The 19,581-nt window shown below is 39.3% G+C and overlaps 2 protein-coding genes across 4 annotated transcripts; one reads left to right on the plus strand and one right to left on the minus strand.

Annotated features, from left to right (window-relative positions):
• Positions 1 to 2,446: 2,446 nt before the first annotated feature.
• Positions 2,447 to 4,857, minus strand: LOC18026635 (dephospho-CoA kinase). Of its 3 annotated transcripts, none has more exons than XM_024147957.1 (5): positions 4,691 to 4,857; positions 3,980 to 4,028; positions 3,423 to 3,581; positions 3,137 to 3,282; positions 2,447 to 3,065 (listed from the first exon to the last, which is right to left on the minus strand). In XM_024147957.1, exons 3-5 carry the CDS (start codon positions 3,528 to 3,530, stop codon positions 2,621 to 2,623), a joined length of 699 nt encoding a protein of 232 aa, XP_024003725.1. In that variant the 5' UTR covers positions 3,531 to 3,581; positions 3,980 to 4,028; positions 4,691 to 4,857; the 3' UTR covers positions 2,447 to 2,620. The 3 variants fall into 3 exon arrangements, with proteins under 3 accessions (XP_024003725.1, XP_024003724.1, XP_006409759.1); XM_024147956.1 differs by having other exon boundaries at positions 3,980 to 4,032; XM_006409696.2 differs by lacking the exon at positions 3,980 to 4,028.
• Positions 4,858 to 5,968: 1,111 nt separating this feature from the next.
• Positions 5,969 to 6,721, plus strand: LOC112081440. The gene has a single exon (XM_024147884.1). The coding sequence runs from the start codon at positions 5,969 to 5,971 to the stop codon at positions 6,719 to 6,721; it is 753 nt and encodes a 250-aa protein (XP_024003652.1).
• Positions 6,722 to 19,581: the final 12,860 nt, after the last annotated feature.

A 19,581-nucleotide genomic window follows, 5' to 3' on the forward strand; every position in this document is an offset into this window, starting at 1 on the left:
TGATTAGAAATATTCTCACTAATTTTGTAACTCAAATTTTAACAAATTCGTCTTGTAGTTATCATTCTGGGTGAAAAAAATTAGTAGCCAAGTAATTATGTTTTTAACTTTTAATTGTTATAATTATTTTTAATATGAGAGAATATCTAGACTCGGGAAAAGAAGAGAAATGTGTGATACAGCCATGTTCATCTCTAGCCATTATTTAAACAGAAGTCGAATGTATCAAGTAGTGGGATTGGGAATTTAGCTTTTTCTTTTTATTTTTTTAACTGAATTTTTAAAAACTTAATAGAAAATTAACTCATAATATACATTTATTTAAGAAAAAATTCGCCATACGTCGTCGGAATATCTTCTAAGAAAAACACCGGTCACTTGTCTAACTCCAAAAAAAAAATATAAACTATTATACAAAGCATTTAAAAAATAACGTGTTAATCGACTATAGAAATATTGTTGAGAATTTAGGTCGAAATGAATTAGAATAAAGTTGAATAAAAAACGAAAAATACTTGTTTTAGAATTTATATAATATTATGTGATAGATGATTATAAATTCTTAGACTTTGTATTTATAAGTTCCAAAAACCTGATTTCTAATTTTGAATAGTAATTAAAAAAAAATCCCAATAGAAAACTATACCGTTGTGACGTTGTCCCCTAAACCCGATTCCTAATCCTTCGGTCTGTTACATTTTTCTGCTAGCTCAAGCTGATACTGAGATACTCATAACATAATACTCCTACATTATATTTATCATTTAGAAACAACAGATGTAGATCGACGTCTACAAGCAGTGTACATGTCACATTTAATTGTATTTATTGAAAGTACATTTGTTTTTCTTATGAAGGTAGATACATTTAACAACTAATCTCGAAACATTAAGATTTCGCTTGGTCCAGTTATCATATTTAGCAAAAGAAGAACAGATTTTGCTCCCACGTACGGGTTTTATCTAGCTATATTAACTAGTTTACACGTTAAAAATATTTTTTTTTCAGCTTTATATAAGTTCCTTAAGTCCGTCCTTAGCACTAAAAAAAAAGAATTTGTGCGTTATATTTTAAAAACATTCGAACCTATGAGTGGCTCAGAAGTGGCAGATTTACCAATATGGTCCTAAGAATTCTTCAATTATACATGCATGAGATTTCTCCAATTTATTAAATATATTAACCATCAGAGAAATGTTAATAAAAACTATAATAAAAAAGGAACCTTTTTTTTATTCCAAGTGTCAGTGTCCACCATGAATCACAGCTTTCGTTGTTCAGTATTTTTTATATGAAAAAATAAAGAAAGATAGAAACTTCAAGTGTCATTATTCCGTTTATAAATCTAAATGTAACTTTTGCAATAAGGGTAACAAGAAAACTTAACATTTCTAGAAAAGTAATAAAATTTCAAATATATGAGGAAAAGGAAATATATTCTCTGTTAGGTGTGTGGATGTATTGCAAAGAATATATCCCAAAACAACTAATATTATTCTTTGGACTTACCATATTTGGAAATGTTAATGTTGGTGACCCATAAACCACAAAATGCGTTTCCCACACATACAAAGGCTGACAAATTGCGAAAGGTCACTTCAGTTTCAGAAAAAAATATTCATTTCTTTTGTCACTCTGTTTTCCCCTTATATATATATACCTTTACATTAAAAAATTATGAAGTAGACAAACAAGATTTGGGTTTCCTCTTATGGAGTTTCTTTCCTTTTCCATCTAACTGTCTTCAGATGACACGTTACAAGTGTACTTTGCATGTGATCATGATAATATTTTTTAATTTAAAATTATCTTAACTAAGGTTTTTATTTCTTCATCTATACTTGAGCTTGAGCATATGCACCCACAACGATTTGTGACACAACATGTCATATCTTGTCTTATATTCGCAAGCCTTGTGAGATATCTTTTTTTCTCAGGTAGATAAAACCGACACTTCACTTTTTCCCCTTAAAGTTAAAATGGATCTCGAGCCAATAGAAAGCTCGTTGATAACATCACATATAGAGCCGTATTCTGTGACTTCAATCAACTATAATTTATTGGAAACTTTGTACTACAATATAGCATACTAAAACTATAACATATGTGTACTTATGTGGATACTGTTTCAACTTTTATTACTTGATTTTTCTACGATATATATATATACCATACTGATAATTCATCATGGATGATGTAAACAGTTTTGTAGTGGGCGACTGAGAAGAGAGAGGATTCTCAAAGGAGAGCAAGGTCAAATAGCAGACCATGGACCGAAATCTGATATCATATGGTTCATGTTTAATCTGAAATAGTGAACCACGATGGTTCATGTTTAGTCTTAGGTTAGCTTAGGTTAGATGTATGCCAACCATGGAACGAAATCTGATATCATATGGTCATTAGATTGCACTCTACCGAACCTAATAACTCAGTACCAAAAGAGTTATCGTCACGTAATAACATAACAATTGGAAAATCAATTATTGTTGGAGACAAAAGTTTAATCGTTATTTAAATTAAGTCACAAGGAAGTTTTGTTTTGAAACAGAACCTCTATAATAAGTTATCAATCTTCAACTCCATGTGTGGCCAACCCAATCAATATTCTGATTAGTTGCTAAGATCCAATACTGAGCTGTTTGCAAACAAAGAACCCTGAAGTAAGCAGACCAAAGACCGAGAAGGCTCCTTGCCTTGAACGCCAAAACTCAGTCCATGTCAACGGTCTTTTGATTTCAGACAAAACCAAATTGAACTGTTGGTTGAGTTCGTCGAGACCGCCATTATTATCGATCACAACATCAGCTCTGCTTCTTTTCGAATCCAACGACATCTGAGCCATCACTCTGTTTCTTGCATCTTCCTCACTAAGTCCATCTCTCTCCATCAGTCTCTCGAGTTGTGTTTCTTCACTGACCCACACAACTACAATGGGTTTTGTCAATTTATCCATCTTTGCTTCGAACAACAACGGGATATCAACAACTATCACTTGAGCTCCCTTTGCCCATTGTTTCAAAATTTCCCAAAAGATACCACTTGATACGTACGGAGCCATAAGCCTAAAACAGCAATCAATTTTCATGATCTCATCCAATAAACAAAAAAATAAGGGGAGTTCTCAGTTTCTTACTTGTTTAGAAGTTGGCGTTTGGAATCGGATGAGAACACCATCTGACCAAGTTTTGGCCGGTCTACTTCTCTACTAGGAAGCAGAATCTCCTCCCCAAAGGCTGCAACTACTCTTTTCCACCCACCACTTCCTTTCTTTAATACATTCTATATAGCAAACACACACACAATTCCGCAGCTTTTGTTAACTTCTCTTTAGCTAGATTGCATCTAGGATATGGCCAATTTACTATGATGAGCTAACTAATAAAGAAAGATAAAAAATTGCAAAAAGGCAGAGACTTTACTCGAGCAACGACATCAGCGTCAACAACGGGAATGCCACTAGCCTTGAAGAGGTTGGAGACTGTACTCTTCCCAGACGATATGCCTCCTGTTAACCCGACTATTCTCATTCTCTTTTTTCCTCTCTTTTACTCCTCAGGAACACTTAACTTGTTTTCTCACTGTGAGAAACACCCAAGACTAAAAATGAGATCTTTTAGAAATCAATGCTTACAACAAACAATTGGCATCTGGGTTTTTCTGAACAATCAGCAAAGACAACTACAGCATCAAAACAAATTTGTATCAAACTAGAAACATTTACGCACAACACATCACAGACAGGAAAGACAAGGACAAAGATCACATAAAGATAGTCACTTATAACAACAGGACAATATCTGATTCCGAAACATGACCTTAATTAGCACTTAAGCAGCATCATCACTTGAAACATGAAAATGGAACTACCCAAGATCCTAGATAAAATAAAACAGTTTGACACTCTTGGTTCTAAAGAATCAAATACATTAACAATACAAAACCAGTAAATTATGTGTTTAGAGGGAAAGATACTCACATCAGTACCACTGATGGATGTCACTGTTTCTCTTAAGAAGTGTTAGCAACTATCTACACAAAAGGAGCAAAACTATGATTCTGAACAGTATAAACATAGGAAACGATAATCAAACAAGCTATAAAGCTATAAAACATAAGAAGAGGAGACAAGATTAATTACATGCTACTATAAACAGGTGTCAGACTTAGAACTTAAGTTGCAAAACACAAATACATATGCTTCAAATAAAGAACAACCGATAGTTCAAACAACAACAACACACATACGATTAAAAGCGTACAAATACGAGCAGTTCTAAGCATAAACTGTGAGATGAGAAAAACAGAGACGCTGAGATGAGATGAGAGAAAATGAACAAGAATCAAAAGGCATAAGTTAGAGTTTCAGCGATACTGTAATCTAAATAAGCAAAGCACATAATAACCTTTCCAATAAAAGCAAAGCACATGAGTTATATTTCTGAATGACTTCTTCAAACCCCGCTATATTCACAAATAATAAACGACCAATACCAACTATATATTAGAACCATTGATTCAACAACAACCTCATACTTGTTCATACTTAAAACCGAAACAACAATTGATGCATAAACAAGTAAACCCAGAAGACTAAAATCCAGTAAGAAATTGAAATTGAGCCTCAATCGATGTCTATAAAAGCTAAGAGCTAAAAGAAAATTGAATAAAAGAAAGAGGAGAAGCTTGCCTGTGTGAGAAACTGCCGGAGCGGCTCGCCGGGGGAGAGGATCAGATCGCCGGAGTGACTCTCCGGATAGAGAAGCAGGTCACCGGAGTGGAGTGAGAGATGAATGTCGGATAAGAGAGTGAGAGTTGAATATCGGAGAAGAGAATTGTCGAGATAATCTAGGTTTTTTTGGGCAATTCTCTAAAATGACACAAAAAAACTGGTTGACAAACATAACATTCTCATTTATACCAAACACTTATTCTTGCGTACCAAACAACTTAACCATACTATTAAAAAAAATTTGTCGGCTTCATCGATAAACAAAAAAAAAACCAATATTTCATTTTTTTTTACTGAATCAGTTTCATATGAGATTAGCCAGATGATCCCGAAAATATGTCCATAATTTTTAAAACTCACTTGATTCATCTGAATGTTGATCATTTTATTTACTAGACAAACATCGATTTTCACCTTCATCCAGATGCGTGAAACAAACAGACCCTCACTATATCTGAAGTTTCCTAGTAAAACCGCAACTATCAATTATTATAAATTTCCAGAATTTCAAGGAGGAAACAACAAACAAATCATTAGCTAAACAAAAATGAGATATGGATTGCTAACCCAAAAGTCAAAACCCATTTCACGAAAATATAAAACGTAAAAGTAGAAAACGAAAAAAAATGAATGTAATAATCTCAGTTTTTCTTCCTTTGTATCTTGGGAATGGATTCGACATAGAGAATTGATAACACAAACTCTACAAACGTGAGAGAGAGAAAAAAAAAGAGAAACGCGTTTTTGAATCAAAGGGGTGATATTTCTCGAAACCCTTATCGACGTCTTCTGTGAAATCTGAAGACATTAATATTAGAGTGTAGTTTGTATATAACTCATACTTAGTCATATACGTGTGAATATTAGGATCAGTAAGGGCTCTGGAATTGTCCGGTTCATATCTATTTAACTTCGGTATAGATTCGGTTAGTTTAGTGAGTATATGTATAAAGCCATGTAACAAACTCTTGATTTCATTAATGAGAATATCTGAGTTTTACAAACAACTTCTCTCTCGATGATGAACACTAATATGGTATCAGAGCTCTTTTCGCTCAAATCTCTGTGATTCATCTTCGTTTTCGCTCAGATTTTTCATTTTGTTGTTGTTTTCACCGTTTAAACTTCGATAAGAATCGGAATCTGTGTTGCGATTGACGTTTGAAGCGCTTGAATCACCTTTGGGAGTTCAAATTTCTTCGATTCTTCGACACATTGAAGCTCAAATCGTTTGTGATGGCGAAACAAGGCAAGAAAACTCATGGTCGAGCTGAGGTCCAAGACGAATCAACCGCTGATGCTTTTCTCCCAAACGAAGACATCACGATGACTCCACCTATGGATTTCGCAAATCGACGCACCAGATCTGGTTCCAAGCAGGAATCGTATGACAGTGTTCATAGTCATTTCTTCCTACACTCCGCCGATCATCCAGGTCTTTCTATCGTTACTCACACTCTCGATGGATCTAATTACAACAATTGGTCAATAGTTATGCGTATGAGTCTTGATGCAAAGAATAAACTTAGCTTTGTTGATGGATCTCTACCGCGACCTAACGTTGATGATGATCTGTTTAAGATCTGGAGTAGATGCAATAGTATGGTTAAGACGTGGATACTGAATGTAGTGAATCAGGAAATTTACGATAGCATTCTCTATTATGATGATGCAGCTGAAATGTGGACTGATCTTTTCTCGAGATTCAAAGTCAGTAATCTTCCCAGGAAGTATCAATTGGAACAGGCTATTACATCTCTTAAACAAGGAAATCTAGATCTATCTGCATACTACACGAAGAAGAAGACTCTGTGGGAGCAGTTAGCAAACACTAAAACTACCATCGTTAAGAGATGTAATTGTGACCATGTCAAGGAACTCCTGGAGGAAGCTGGAACAAGCAAGATCATACAGTTTCTTATGGGACTAAATGAAAACTTTGCTAATATCCGAGGTCAGATCTTGAACATGAACCTCGACCTGGATTGACTGACATATACAACATGCTTGATCAAGACGAGAGCCAAAGATTTGTTGGAGGATCAACTCAACCTTCCTTTTCTAATCCGGCTGCTTTTCAGACTCAAGCTACTCCAATCAGTGATCAGTCTCAGATCCTTCTAGCTCAAGGGGGCTTTCAAAAGCCAAAATGCTCTCATTGTCACAAGATGGGACACACGGCTGATAAGTGTTACAAATTGCATGGGTACCCTCCGGGTTCTGGTCCAAAGTGGAAGAAGTCTCAGACTGTCGGTGCCACGAACCTTGCAGCCACACCATACCTGAACCAAACAGAGCAGAAATGTGATCGATCTGAGTCTTCTTATGAGGACATGTCAAAGGATCAGATCCAAACCATGATTTCTTATCTAAGTTCTAAGCTTCAGAATTCATCTGCGAAATCTATACCTGAAAAGATTGTGCTTCGACTTCAAACTCTGTACCTGTTGTCTCCCAGATATCAGGTACATTTCTGGATCTATACTCTAAATCTTATTATGACATGCTTGTTTCATCTATCTCTACGGAACCAGCTGTGTCTCTTAGAGCTTGGGTCATAGATTCCGGGGCTACTCATCATGTTACTCACAATAGGAGCCTTTACACAGGATATAGACCGCTAAATAGAACCTTTGTTACTCTTCCTAATGGCTATACAGTCAAGATAGAAGGCATAGGATTCATTCAATTAACTGATGCTATCTCTCTGCATAATGTGCTTTACATACCTGAGTTTAAATTCAATCTCATCAGTGTCAGTGTTTTGACTAAGACGTTGCGTATTAAAGTCAGTTTCACATCTGATGAATGGTTTATTCAGGAACTTACACAGGCATTGACGATTGGTCACGGTAGTCAAGTTGGAAATTTATACATTCTGGATATCAATGAGTCTAGTCATGTTGTTTCTTTAAAAGGTACTTCGACCATCTGTTCATCTCCACCTGTTTGTTCTAGTGTCTTGGCTGATGTTCATACTTGGCATTCGAGATTGGGTCATCCATCTCAAAACAAAATCGATTTTGCTTTCTGATGTTTTACATTTGAATGTTTCAAAACGAATGAATAAAAAGGATCATGTTTGCCATATTTGTCATTTGTCCAAGCAAAAACGTTTACCATTCCCTTCTGGACATAACATTTGTAAAGCATCATTTGAACTTGTTCACATAGACACATGGGGTCCTTTTTCTGTTGCTACTGTTGATGGTTTCAAATATTTTTTGACAATAGTTGATGACTATAGCAGAGCAACCTGGATTTACCTAATGAAATCTAAATCGGATGTATTGCATATCTTTCCTAGTTTCATTGCAATGGTGGAAACTCAATATGGAACTAATGTTAGGTCTGTTTGATCTGATAATGCTCATGAATTGAAGTTCACTGATTTGTTTAATTCAAAAGGCATAGTTGCATATCATTCATGTCCGGAAACTCCTGAACAAAACTCTGTAGTTGAGAGAAAGCATCAGCATATATTGAATGTAGCAAGAGCCTTATTATTCCAATCTAATGTTCCCTTAGAGTTTTGGGGGGATTGTGTCCTAACCGCAGTGTTTTTAATCAATAGACTACCGAGCCCTGTACTTGAAAACAAGTCTCCTTATGAAAAGTTAACTGGCAAATCTCCTGATTATAAGTTTCTTAAGAACTTCGGTTGTTTGTGTTACAGTTCAACATCCCCAAAAGGTAGACATAAGGCTAGAGCCTGTGTGTTTCTAAGATATCCAGCTGGTTATAAGGGCTACAAGCTATTAGATATAGAGACATATGCTGTTTCCATTTCGAGGCATGTCATTTTCCATGAGGATATTTACCCTTTTGTATCTTCCAACATCAAGGATGATACAAAAGCATTCTTTCCTCATTTACAGTTTCCTGCTTCCCATGATGAACATTTGCCTCTAGCGCAATCATCTTCTGATACACATACAACTAATGATGTGTTATCTTCTGAGGCTTTTACTCCTTCTGAGTCTAAGTCTCGCAGACAAAAGAAAATCCCTAAACACTTGCAGGACTTTCATTGCTATAACCTTACTAGTACTATTCTATATCCCATATCCAATTATATCTCTTACTCATATCTATCTGAGCCTTTTCGAGCCTTTATTAATACTATCACCAACCACATTGTACCACAAAAGTATTCAGAAGCCAAGGATATACAGGTCTATTGTGATGCGATGAAAGCTGAGATTGGGGCTATGAAAAGGACTCATGCATGGAGTGTTTGCACTTTACCACCGAACAAAGTTGCTATAGGTTGTAAATGGGTCTTTACAATCAAACATCATGCGGATGGAAGTGTTGAGAGGTATAAAGTGAGGTTAGTCGCTAAAGGTTATACGCAACAAGAAGGTCTAGACTATGAAGAAACCTTCTCCCCTGTTGCTAAACATACTACTGTTCGGATGCTATTCATTCTTGCCGCAAAGATGAACTGGTCAGTCAACCAACTCGACATCTCTAATGCATTCCTCAACGGTGACTTAGATGAGGAGATATATATGAAGATTCCTCCAGGATATGCCGATTTACAGGATGAGCAATTACCTCCTAAAGCTGTTTGTCGACTTCATAAATCAATATATGGTCTCAAACAGGCTTCTAGACAATGGTTTTTGAAGCTTTCATCTACTCTTTGTGGCATGGGATTTGAAAAGTCTGTTGGTGGTCATACTCTTTTCATCAAGAGCAAGAATGGTGTCTTCCTCGGAGTATTGGTATACGTAGATGATATTCTTATTGTTGGGAATAATGATGATTTGGTGCATGCTTTTAAGGAAGAGTTAGCTTCTCATTTTAAGCTCAGAGATCTTGGCACGGCAAAGTATTTTCTGGGTCTGGAAATTGCAAGATCGAAACAGGGCATTTCCATATGTCAAAGGAAATACACTTTGGAGCTGTTGGCAAAGACTGGATTCTTAGCCTGCAAACCATCCACCATTCCGATGGATCCTAGCATCAAATTGTCCAAAGACAAAGGTATACCTCTCGATGACCCTATTTCCTTTAGGAAACTGATGGGGAAGCTTATGTATCTCCAGATTACACGACCTGACATTTCTTATGTGGTCAATACATTGTGTCAATTCTCTCATGATCCACGCGATCTTCATCTCACGGCGGCTCACAAAGTTCTCCGTTATTTGAAAGGCACAGTTGGTCAAGGTCTCTTTTATGCTGCAGACCAAAACTTTGATCTCAGGGGATTCTCCGACTCTGATTGGGCATCCTGCATTGATACTCGACGTTCTGTCACGGGCTACTGCATGTTCATAGGTGATTCATTGGTGTCTTGGAAGTCAAAGAAACAGAACACTATCTCCTGTAGCACTGCAGAGGCTGAATTTCGTGCCATGGCTTTGGCCACCAAAGAGCTCATTTGGTTGTCTCGTCTACTAGTTGATTTGAAAGTTCCGTTTACCCCACCTGCTTATCTCTATGGTGATAACACAGCTGCACTTCATATTGCTAATAATTCTGTGTTTCACGAGCGTACTAAGCATGTGGAACTGGATTGTTACAAGACTCGCGAAGCCATTGATGAAGGGTTTCTGAAAACCATGTATGTGAAGATCGGAAACCAATTGGCTGATACTCTTACCAAAGCTTTACACCCTGCTACATTTCATGATCTTATACGCAAGATGGAAGTTGTTAATATCTTTACACCTCCATCTTGAAGGGGGCTATTAGAGTGTAGTTTGTATATAACTCATACTTAGTCATATACGTGTGAATATTAGGATCGGTAAGGGCTCTGGAATTGTCCGGTTTATATCTATTTAACTTCGGTATAGATTCGGTTAGTTTAGTGAGTATATGTATAAAGCCATGTAACAAACTCTTGATTTCATTAATGAGAATATCTGAGTTTTACAAACAACTTCTCTATCGATGATGAACACTAATAATTAATTAGAAATCAATTTCCGATGGATTGAGATTGATGAGATCAATTTTGAAGTTGTTGTCACTTTAGGGAAATATAAAGTTTTTTCTTTATAAAGAAAAATATGATACAATTTACAAATTTGATAAAATTCAGTAAACGACATCTTTCATTACAGAAAACAATTTTAATAAGAATTGAATTCACAATTCAACCCATAACCCATGATAAAGCAACTCCATAATACAAATGACAAAAAATATATATTAGTTTTGCATTAAAATTTGAAAACCTTATAATCTAAAACAACATTTTTTTTCCTATAATATCTGATATGATCTTGGTGAAGATATTCCTTTGACCGGCACTGTAATGACTGAATCGGATAAAACTTGATTTAGACATACAAGGAGTCAAGCACAAGGAAATGAATTGAAGGGTCACACAAAAGTTATGGAAGACTCTTAATATTTCCGGGTGATCTTAAAAATATGACATACCTTGAAATCGGTTTTGCTAAAAAGATATTACACACTCTAAAACTACAAGTTCAAAGAATAAATGATCTTATTGAAAAGAGATTTGATAAAAAATAAGATGAATTTTACAAATGAAAACACAAGACAATATAAAGAAGAACAAGTCAGCCAAAACATAAATGAGTTTCGGAAATACACAAAATAATAGCTGTCAAGTTTGAATTTGAATTTGGCTCTTCTTCTCTTCATTTGGCCAAAACTTATCGTGGGTTTGGGCTAATAAACTTAGGGTAAATAAGTGATCTAATTTTGCCTCATTAAAAACCTATCTCTAGAAAACCCATTGGGACAAAACCAGAGATAGGAAAAGAGTACAAGATTAGATCACAAGTTCACTTAGCCATCTTGAACTTGGAGCAGAATCAATGTATTTGATGTATACTCTTTTCCCTCTTGAACCGTCTTGTAAGCTTGCTTGATGATGTCTCCTACGGCTTCTTTGAGTTTCTTGGTTCTTGATCGGGTCATAGGTCCATTTGGAATGATCATAGGTTCCTCTTGCTCAGCTACAAGCTTTCCATCCTCAGGTTCAAGTACATCCTCAGGTTCAAGCTCTCCTTGATCTATGTTGCTGTCCATGATTACATCATCCCCCTCCTCTTGAAAAATATTTTTCCTCAAATCTGGATCATCTGCAATGAAAGGAGCTAAGTCAGCAACATTACAACTGGAACTCACGTTATACTTCATTTGAGATCAATCTGATAGGTATTATCGATTATCTTTCTCGTGACTTTGAAAGGTCCATCAATCCGAGGCATAAGCTTGGGTTTTCTTTCGTTTGGAAACCTCTCTTTCATCAGATGTACCCACACAAGATCTCCAATTTCAAAGATTATCTTTCGGCGGCCCTTTGTTGGCTTGCTTGACGTATTGCTTTGTCTTCTCCTCAATGTTTGCCTGAGCCTTCTCATGAATCTGTTTCACCAACTCAGCCTTTTTCTTTCCATCTATACTTGTTCTTTCATTCAAAGGCAAATGTGTTAGATCCAAAGGTGTCAAAGGGTTGAAACCATAAACTATTTGAAATGGATAAAATTTAGAAGTTGAGTGACATGAATGATTATAGTCAAACTCTACATGCGGCAAACAATCTTCCCATGTCTTAAGGTTTTTTCTAATTAATGCACGCAAAATGTAGACAGGGTTCTATTAACAACTTCAGTTTGTCCATCAGTTTGCAGATGAAATGTAGTAGAGAATAGCAACTTAGTTCCTAGCTTAGACCATAAAGTTTTCCAAAAGAAACTGAGAAATTTGGTATCTCTATCAGACACAATAGTTCTAGGCATGCCATGCAAACGAACAACCTCTTTAAAGAATAAATAAGCGACATGAGATGCATCATCGGTTTTGTTACAAGCTATGAAATGCGCCATCTTAGAGAATCTATCAACCACAACAAAAATAGAGTCCTTACCTGACCTAGTCCTAGGCAAACCAAGAACAAAATCCATAGAGATATCTGTCCAAGGGTGATTAGGAATAGGTAGAGGAGTGTACAAACCGTGAGGCTGAACCTTAGACTTTGCTTGTTTGCAAGTAACACATCGTTGGCATATTCTATCCACATCTGATACGAATCTCCTAAGACCGGACACACTTGGGCAATGGAGGTTAATAGATCCTTGGCTAGATCGGATGCACGGAGCAGATGCTAAGGCGTGAGAGTGAGAACTCCTGAATATCCCTAGGCCCAAACTCGCGGTGATCGTCACAAACAAAGGGGATGGCTGCACCGAGTTAAGAATCCGCGGATCTAAGATGATCAGGCGTGAGAACGAGTTCCTGAAAATCCTGATACCCCTAAATCTACTTGAACGAATTACTTAAACTAGATGGATCGAAGGCTGCGTTGAGTCCGATGAGAAGAACTCAATAAACCGAAATGAAAAGATTCAAGAGGCTAACCACCTTAGAAGCGAAAAGAGTTCTCAAAAGAACAAAGAGAAAATCTCGGAATTTTATTAAGATGAAAGTGAATGAGTTCCAAATGAGGATACAAAGGTCTTATATAGAAGGCGAAGTAGCTCAAAGGTTACACTTAGGAAATTAAAAGAAAATAAATGCGAAAGACTAAAAGCGTTGAATGACTCTTCGGTGGTCTCGGAATGACTCTTGGAATGCTCCACCGAAAATGACTTTTGGACTCCCGTCCCATGAACCAGACCGTAAACGAACCTAGGTCGAGAAGTGGGCAATGAACTTAACCTTGTTAAAACCCCACCCCGTAAACCCATTGGGACAAACCCGGGTGTAAGGAAAAAGAGTATTAAGCCATCACCCGGACCAGATTAGTTACAGCCGGCGTTCATGAGCACGGTCACAACCTTGGGTGATGCTGGGTCGCCTGGTCCGGTCTTGATCCCATTAAGCACAACTTGAACTGCCCCTGCCAGCTTCTTGGCCCTGGATCGCGTCATGGGTCCTTCTGGTACGGCCAAGTGAGCTTCCGGAACCTCGACTTCTTTATCTGGGTCATGCTCTGGGTCCATGGTCATATCATCCCCCCCCTCCTCTCTCTTGAAAAGGACTTGTCCTCAAGTCCAGACCATCTGAAACATAAGGAAGTATGTCAGCAACATTAAAACTAGAACTTACTGAATACTTACCTTGCAAATCAAGTTTGTAGGTGTTGTCATTGATCCGCTCTAGGACTGTGAAGGGACCATCCACTCGGGGCAGTAGTTTGGACTTTCTTTTTTCAGGAAACTGATCATTTCTTAGGTAGACCCACACTAGATTGCCTGGTTCAAACGTTCTCTTGTTTTGGCTCTTGTTAGCGTGTTTCTTGTACAGCTCCGTTTTTGGTTCAATATTTTGCTTGGCCTTTTCATGCATCTGTTTCACAAACTCGGCCCTTTTCATGCATCTGTTTCACAAACTCGGCCTTTTTCTTACCGTCCATGCTCACATGCTCAGACAATGGTAAAGGCGAAAGATCAAGTGGGATAAGAGGGTTAAAGCCATAAACCAATTGAAACGGAGAAAACAAAGTAGTAGAATGCACCGCATGATTATAAGCAAACTCTACATGTGGCAAACAGTCTTTCCAAGTCCTGAGGTTCTTTTTAATGACAGATCTAAGCAAAGACGACAAAGTCCTATTCACTACCTCGGTTTGTCCATCGGTTTGGGGGTGACAGGTGGTGGAAAAACATAGCTTAGTACCTAACTTGGACCACAGAGTCTTCCAAAAGTAACTGAGAAACTTGGTATCCCTATCAGAGACTATGGTTCTAGGTACGCCATGCAACCTAACAATTTCCCTAAAGAACAGATCGGCTACATTAAATGCATCATTTGTTTTATGACAAGGAATAAAGGCCATTTTCGAGAATCGATCTACAACCACAAAGACCGAGTCTCGACCTTTTTTAGTTCTTGGTAAGCCTAAGATAAAATCCATAGACATGTCGGTCCAAGGTGAACTAGGAATGGGTAAAAGCGTATATATACCTGGTGGCTGGCTTTTGGATTTAGCAAACTTTCAAGTAACACACCGGCTACAGATTCTTTCCACGTCCCTTTTCATGTGTGGCCAGAAGAAATGGTCTTGGACCACGCTGAGGGTCTTAGTAACTCCGAAGTGTCCCGTCAAGCCACCGCCGTGTGCTTCCCTAACCAAAAGGTCACGAAGTGAAACATTTGGTATACACAATCGATTTTCATAAAACAGGAAGTCATCATTTCTAAAATATTTGCCATTAAAAAATTTAGATCAGGATTGATAAACTTCCTGGAAGTCGGGGTCAGAGGACTAAGCCTCTTTTATCATCTCAAAGCTGAGTATCTTGGCGTCCAAAGTGGAGATCAGGCTGTATCGCCGAGACAAAGCGTCGGCCACGATGTTGTCCGTTCCCTTCTTGTACTGAATGACATAAGGGAAGGTTTCAATGAACTCAACCCATCTCGCGTGCCGCTTGTTCAGCTTTTGTTTCCCCTTAAGATGTTTTAACAACTAGTGATCAGTATGGATCATAAACTCCTTTGGCCAGAGATAGTGTTGCCAAGTCTGTAGAGCGCGAATGAAGGCATAGAGTTCCTTGTCGTACGTGGGGTAATTCAATGTGGCTCCGCCCAACTTTTCAATGAAATAAGCTATGGGCCGCTTCTCCTGAGTCAAGACCTCACCGATACCTATACCTGATGCATCACATTCGATTTCAAAAGTCTTAGTAAAATCGGGTAAAGAGAGTAAAGAGGTGTGAGTAAGCCTGTCTTTTAGGAGCTGAAAAGCTTCTTCCTGTGCCGCGTCCCATTTAAAGCCAACATCTTTCTTTATGACCTCGGTGAGTGGGGTGGCGAGTGTGCTGAAGTCCTTAACGAACCGTCGATAGAACCCGGCCAAGCCGTGGAAACTCCTGACCTCACCAACGGTCTTAGGACTGGGCCACTCCTGAATCGTCTTGATCTATTCTTCATCCACCTGGATTCCGTTAGCTCCTACAACAAAACCTAGAAAAACGACACTATCCGCACAAAAGGTACACTTTTTCAAGTTACCATAGAGCTGTTCCTTCCTAAGTACTTCTAGGACTAACCGTAGGTGTTCTAAGTGATCGGCCAAAGTTTTGATGTAAACTAATATGTCGTCAAAGTATACGACAACAAAGACACCTATAAAAGATCGCAAGACATGGTTCATGAGTCGCATAAAGGTGCTGGGCGCGTTGGTCAAACCAAAAGGCATGACAAGCCGTTCGTATAAACCGTGCTTGGTCTTGAAGGCTATCTTCCACTCGTCTCCCTCCTTCATCTTTATTTGGTGATATCCGCTTTTTAAATCTATCTTAGAAAACAGGCAAGACCCGTGAAGTTCATCAAGCATATCATCCAAACGGGGAATGGGATGTTGATACTTTACCGTTATTTTGTTTATGGCCCGGCAGTCAACGCACATGCGCCATGATCCATCCTTCTTGGGCACGAGCAGGACCAGAACCGCGTAGGGGCTCATGCTTTTCCGAATGTGTCTTTTCTCCATCAGTTCCCCGATCTGTCTTTGTAGCTTCATGGTCTCGACAGGATTAGTTAAGTACGCGGGCCGGTTAAGAAAAGAAGCACCAGGAACAAAATCTATCTGGTGTTCAATCCCGCATATTGGTTGTAAAGCGCTGGGGCTCTCATCCGGGAAAACGTCCTTAAATTCCTGCAAAAGAGGTAAGACACTGTCCGGAAAATCCGGCTGTGGGTCAGTGAGGCTAGCCAAAGCAGATTTGAACATTAGCAAAACAAGAGATTGTTTGGTATATACCGCGTGCTTAAGCTCACAAGGTCTCACGAAAAGAGTTTTTTTGCTCACGGGTGTTCTCTCAAAGGCTTTTTCTGGGGGTTCTTTCAAGCTCTCATTTAGTGGAGGTGTTTGGGAATTCGCTCACAACACTCTTTCCTTTGTTGCCTTGCTCAAGTTTTATCTGGTCTTGATAAACATCTCGTGGTGATAAAGGCGCCAGGGTTATCTTTCGGCCATGGTGCTCAAACATGTGCTTGTTGGTGAATCCGTCATGGATGGCCTTCTTATCAAACTGTCATGGCCGACCTAGGAGGATATGGCCTGCTTCCATAGGCAATACGTCACACACGACCTGGTTTTCATATCGGCCAATGGACAAGGGGACCGATACCTGTTTGGTCACCTTTAACTATTTTTGATTGTTTAACCAACGGGGGTTGTAGGGCTGAGGGTGCTTGCATGTTTCCAGACCGAGCTTCTCCACCATAGTGGTACTAGCAACATTCGTACAACTCCCACCATCGATGATAAGGCTGCAAACCTTTTCTAGCACATAACACCATGTGTGGAACAGGTTCTCTCGTTGGTCTTCCTCTCTGGCCGGTTCCTGAGCTAAGAGCACTCGTCTCGCAACAAGCAGACCGTGTGTGGAACAGGTTCTCTCGTTGGTCTTTCTCTCTGACCGGTTCCTGAGCTAAGAGCACTCGTCTCGCAACAAGCAGTTCTCCCTCAGCCGCATATTCCTCAGCATCTTCCACATCATACTCAGGTCCGGTGTCTTCTTCTCCCTCAGACACGATCTCACCTGAGTCAAGAATCAACATTGCACGCTGATTAGGACACTTATTCGCATAATACCCTTTACTTCAGCATTTAAAGCACTCGATGTCTCGCGTCCTGGCCGGTGTAGCCTCGGCTTTTCCTCGGTAATCGGCTGTGGAGGAACTTGGCTTAGAATCTGGTTTAGGTCGTGTGTCGGATCTGGCCGAATAAGTGGCTTTGTCTTCTCGGTAGGTTAGACGGGCGTTAGTTCCGTAAGCGGGCCGAGAGGTTCCTTTCCTCTTAAGCTGTTGTTCCACCAATATGACCTTGTGCAGCATCTCAGGTAAGCTCGCGTACTCCTCTAGCTCTATCCGGTCTTGTAGTTCCCGGTTCAGACCACTCAGAAATCGGGCCATGGTCGGGTCCATTGTTTCATCCACATCGGCCTTTAACATAAGCCGTTCCATCTCTTGGAAATAATCTTCCACGGTCTTTGTTCTCTGAGTCAACCGTCGGAGTCTAGTGTGCAGCTCTCGGTTGTAGTGGGCTGGAACAAATCGGTGTTTCATCAGGGCCGCCATCTCATCCCAGGTAGAAATAGGTCGGAAACCCGTTTCTTCTTCGGTTAGTCACTACCTGGTCCCACCAGTCAACCGCGTAATAGTGGAACTCAGCCGTGACCAAATTCTTCTTCTTTTGCTCGGAGAAATTTTGACACCTGAAAACCAGCTCGATCTTCTTCTCCCACTCCAGGAAGGCATCCGGGTCGTTCTTCCCGTAGAACGGTGGTATTCAGAGTTTCATTCCAGCAAGGTCGTTATCAGGTCGGCCTCGGTCATGGCCTGGATCATTCTGCTCGTTCCGTTGGTATGGATGAACGCGGTCCTCGTCTTCTGTGTTTTGCCGGTTACGGTTTTGTCTGTGCGGCTCCTACATGCGGAACTGACCGCCTTGACCTCGGCGAGCACCTTGGTCGTACCGTCGTCGGGGTCGGCTTGCTCCAGACGTGTGGCCATCATCATAAAAGGGGTTGTCTAGCACCTCTTCCTGATTTCGATCCATTCTCAAATGTTCTGGCTACTCTCGATTCTGGTGACTACTTTGTTCTCCATCAGACTGTCGTGGTTGCCTCTCCAACCGGTCCATTCGCTGATTCATGCTTTCCATCAATTCAGTGATTTGGTTGAGCTTTTCGTCCATTTCTTCCGGATTGATCCACCGGATATGGTTTCCATCTCGATAGGTGTAGTAGTTCCACTCTCCGCCTGAATCTGAATAAAAACCCGATGACATAAAAATTGGTACCTCGCAAAAAGAACAAACATGTTAGTATCAAAATTTCATCACTTGGGTGTTTCTCTCTTGAAATCACTCACACTCGCAATAATCTCACTATCACACAAGAGATTTCTCTCGGTTCTAATCAGAACTTATATCAAAACAAGATGTAGCACTCAAGAACACTTCAAAACCAACGATCCCAAGTAAAAGATAGATAGAAAAGAATTTGTTTCAACATATCTTTTTTTTTTTTTTGACTTTTCACTTTCTCTCTCTTTTTTTTGATTTTTCGTTTTCTTTCTTTTTTTTGTTGACTTTTCGTTTTTTTTATAGATCTGGAAGTTACAGAAGAAAGAAAGAGAAGATGAAATTTAAAGAGACAAAGATAGATAATACCGCATTTGACAAATGTGTGGCTCTGATACCGCTTGATACGAATCTCCTAAGACCGGACACACTTGCGCAATGGAGGTTGATAGATCCTTGGCTAGATCGGATGCACGGAGCAGATACTAAGGCGTGAGAGTGAGAACTCCCGAATATCCCTAGGCCCAAACTCGCGGTGATCGTCACAAACAAAGGGGATGGCTGCACCGAGTTAAGAATCCGCAGATCTAAGATGATCAGGCGTGAGAACGAGTTCCTGAAAATCCTGATACCCCTAAATCTACTTGAACGAATTACTTAAACTAGATGGATCGAAGGCTGCGTTGAGTCCGATGAGAAGAACTCAATAAACCGAAATGAAAAGATTCAAGAGGCTAACCACCTTAGAAGCGAAAAGAGTTCTCAAAAGAACAAAGAGAAAATCTCGAAATTTTATTAAGATGAAAGTGAATGAGTTCCAAATGAGGATACAAAGGTCTTATATAGAAGGCAAAGTAGCTCAAAGGTTGCACTTAGGAAATTAAAAGAAAATAAATGCGAAAGACTAAAAGCGTTGAATGACTCTTCAGTGGTCTCGGAATGACTCTTGGGCTGCTCCACCAAAAATGACTTTAGGACTCCCATCCCATGAACCAGACCGTAAACAAACCTAGGTCGAGAAGTGGGCAATGAACTTAACCTCGTTAAAACCCCACCCGGTAAACCCATTGGGACAAACCCGGGTGTAAGGAAAAAGAGTATT

Source organism: Eutrema salsugineum, unplaced genomic scaffold, assembly GCF_000478725.1.
Source record: "Eutrema salsugineum unplaced genomic scaffold, Eutsalg1_0 scaffold_10, whole genome shotgun sequence".
NCBI lineage: Eukaryota > Viridiplantae > Streptophyta > Magnoliopsida > Brassicales > Brassicaceae > Eutrema > Eutrema salsugineum.

Excerpts from the sequence above, each read along its gene's own strand:
- LOC18026635 (XM_006409696.2), bottom strand. The coding sequence starts at position 3,530 with ATGAGAATAGTCGGGTTAACAGGAGGCATATCGTCTGGGAAGAGTACA. Across the intron at positions 3,283-3,422 it reads ACGCTGATGTCGTTGCTCGA|AATGTATTAAAGAAAGGAAG; the intron begins GTAAAGTCTCTG and ends TTTGCTATATAG. Across the intron at positions 3,066-3,136 it reads AAACGCCAACTTCTAAACAA|GCTTATGGCTCCGTACGTAT; the intron begins GTAAGAAACTGA and ends TTGCTGTTTTAG.
- LOC112081440 (XM_024147884.1), top strand. The coding sequence starts at position 5,969 with ATGGCGAAACAAGGCAAGAAAACTCATGGTCGAGCTGAGGTCCAAGAC.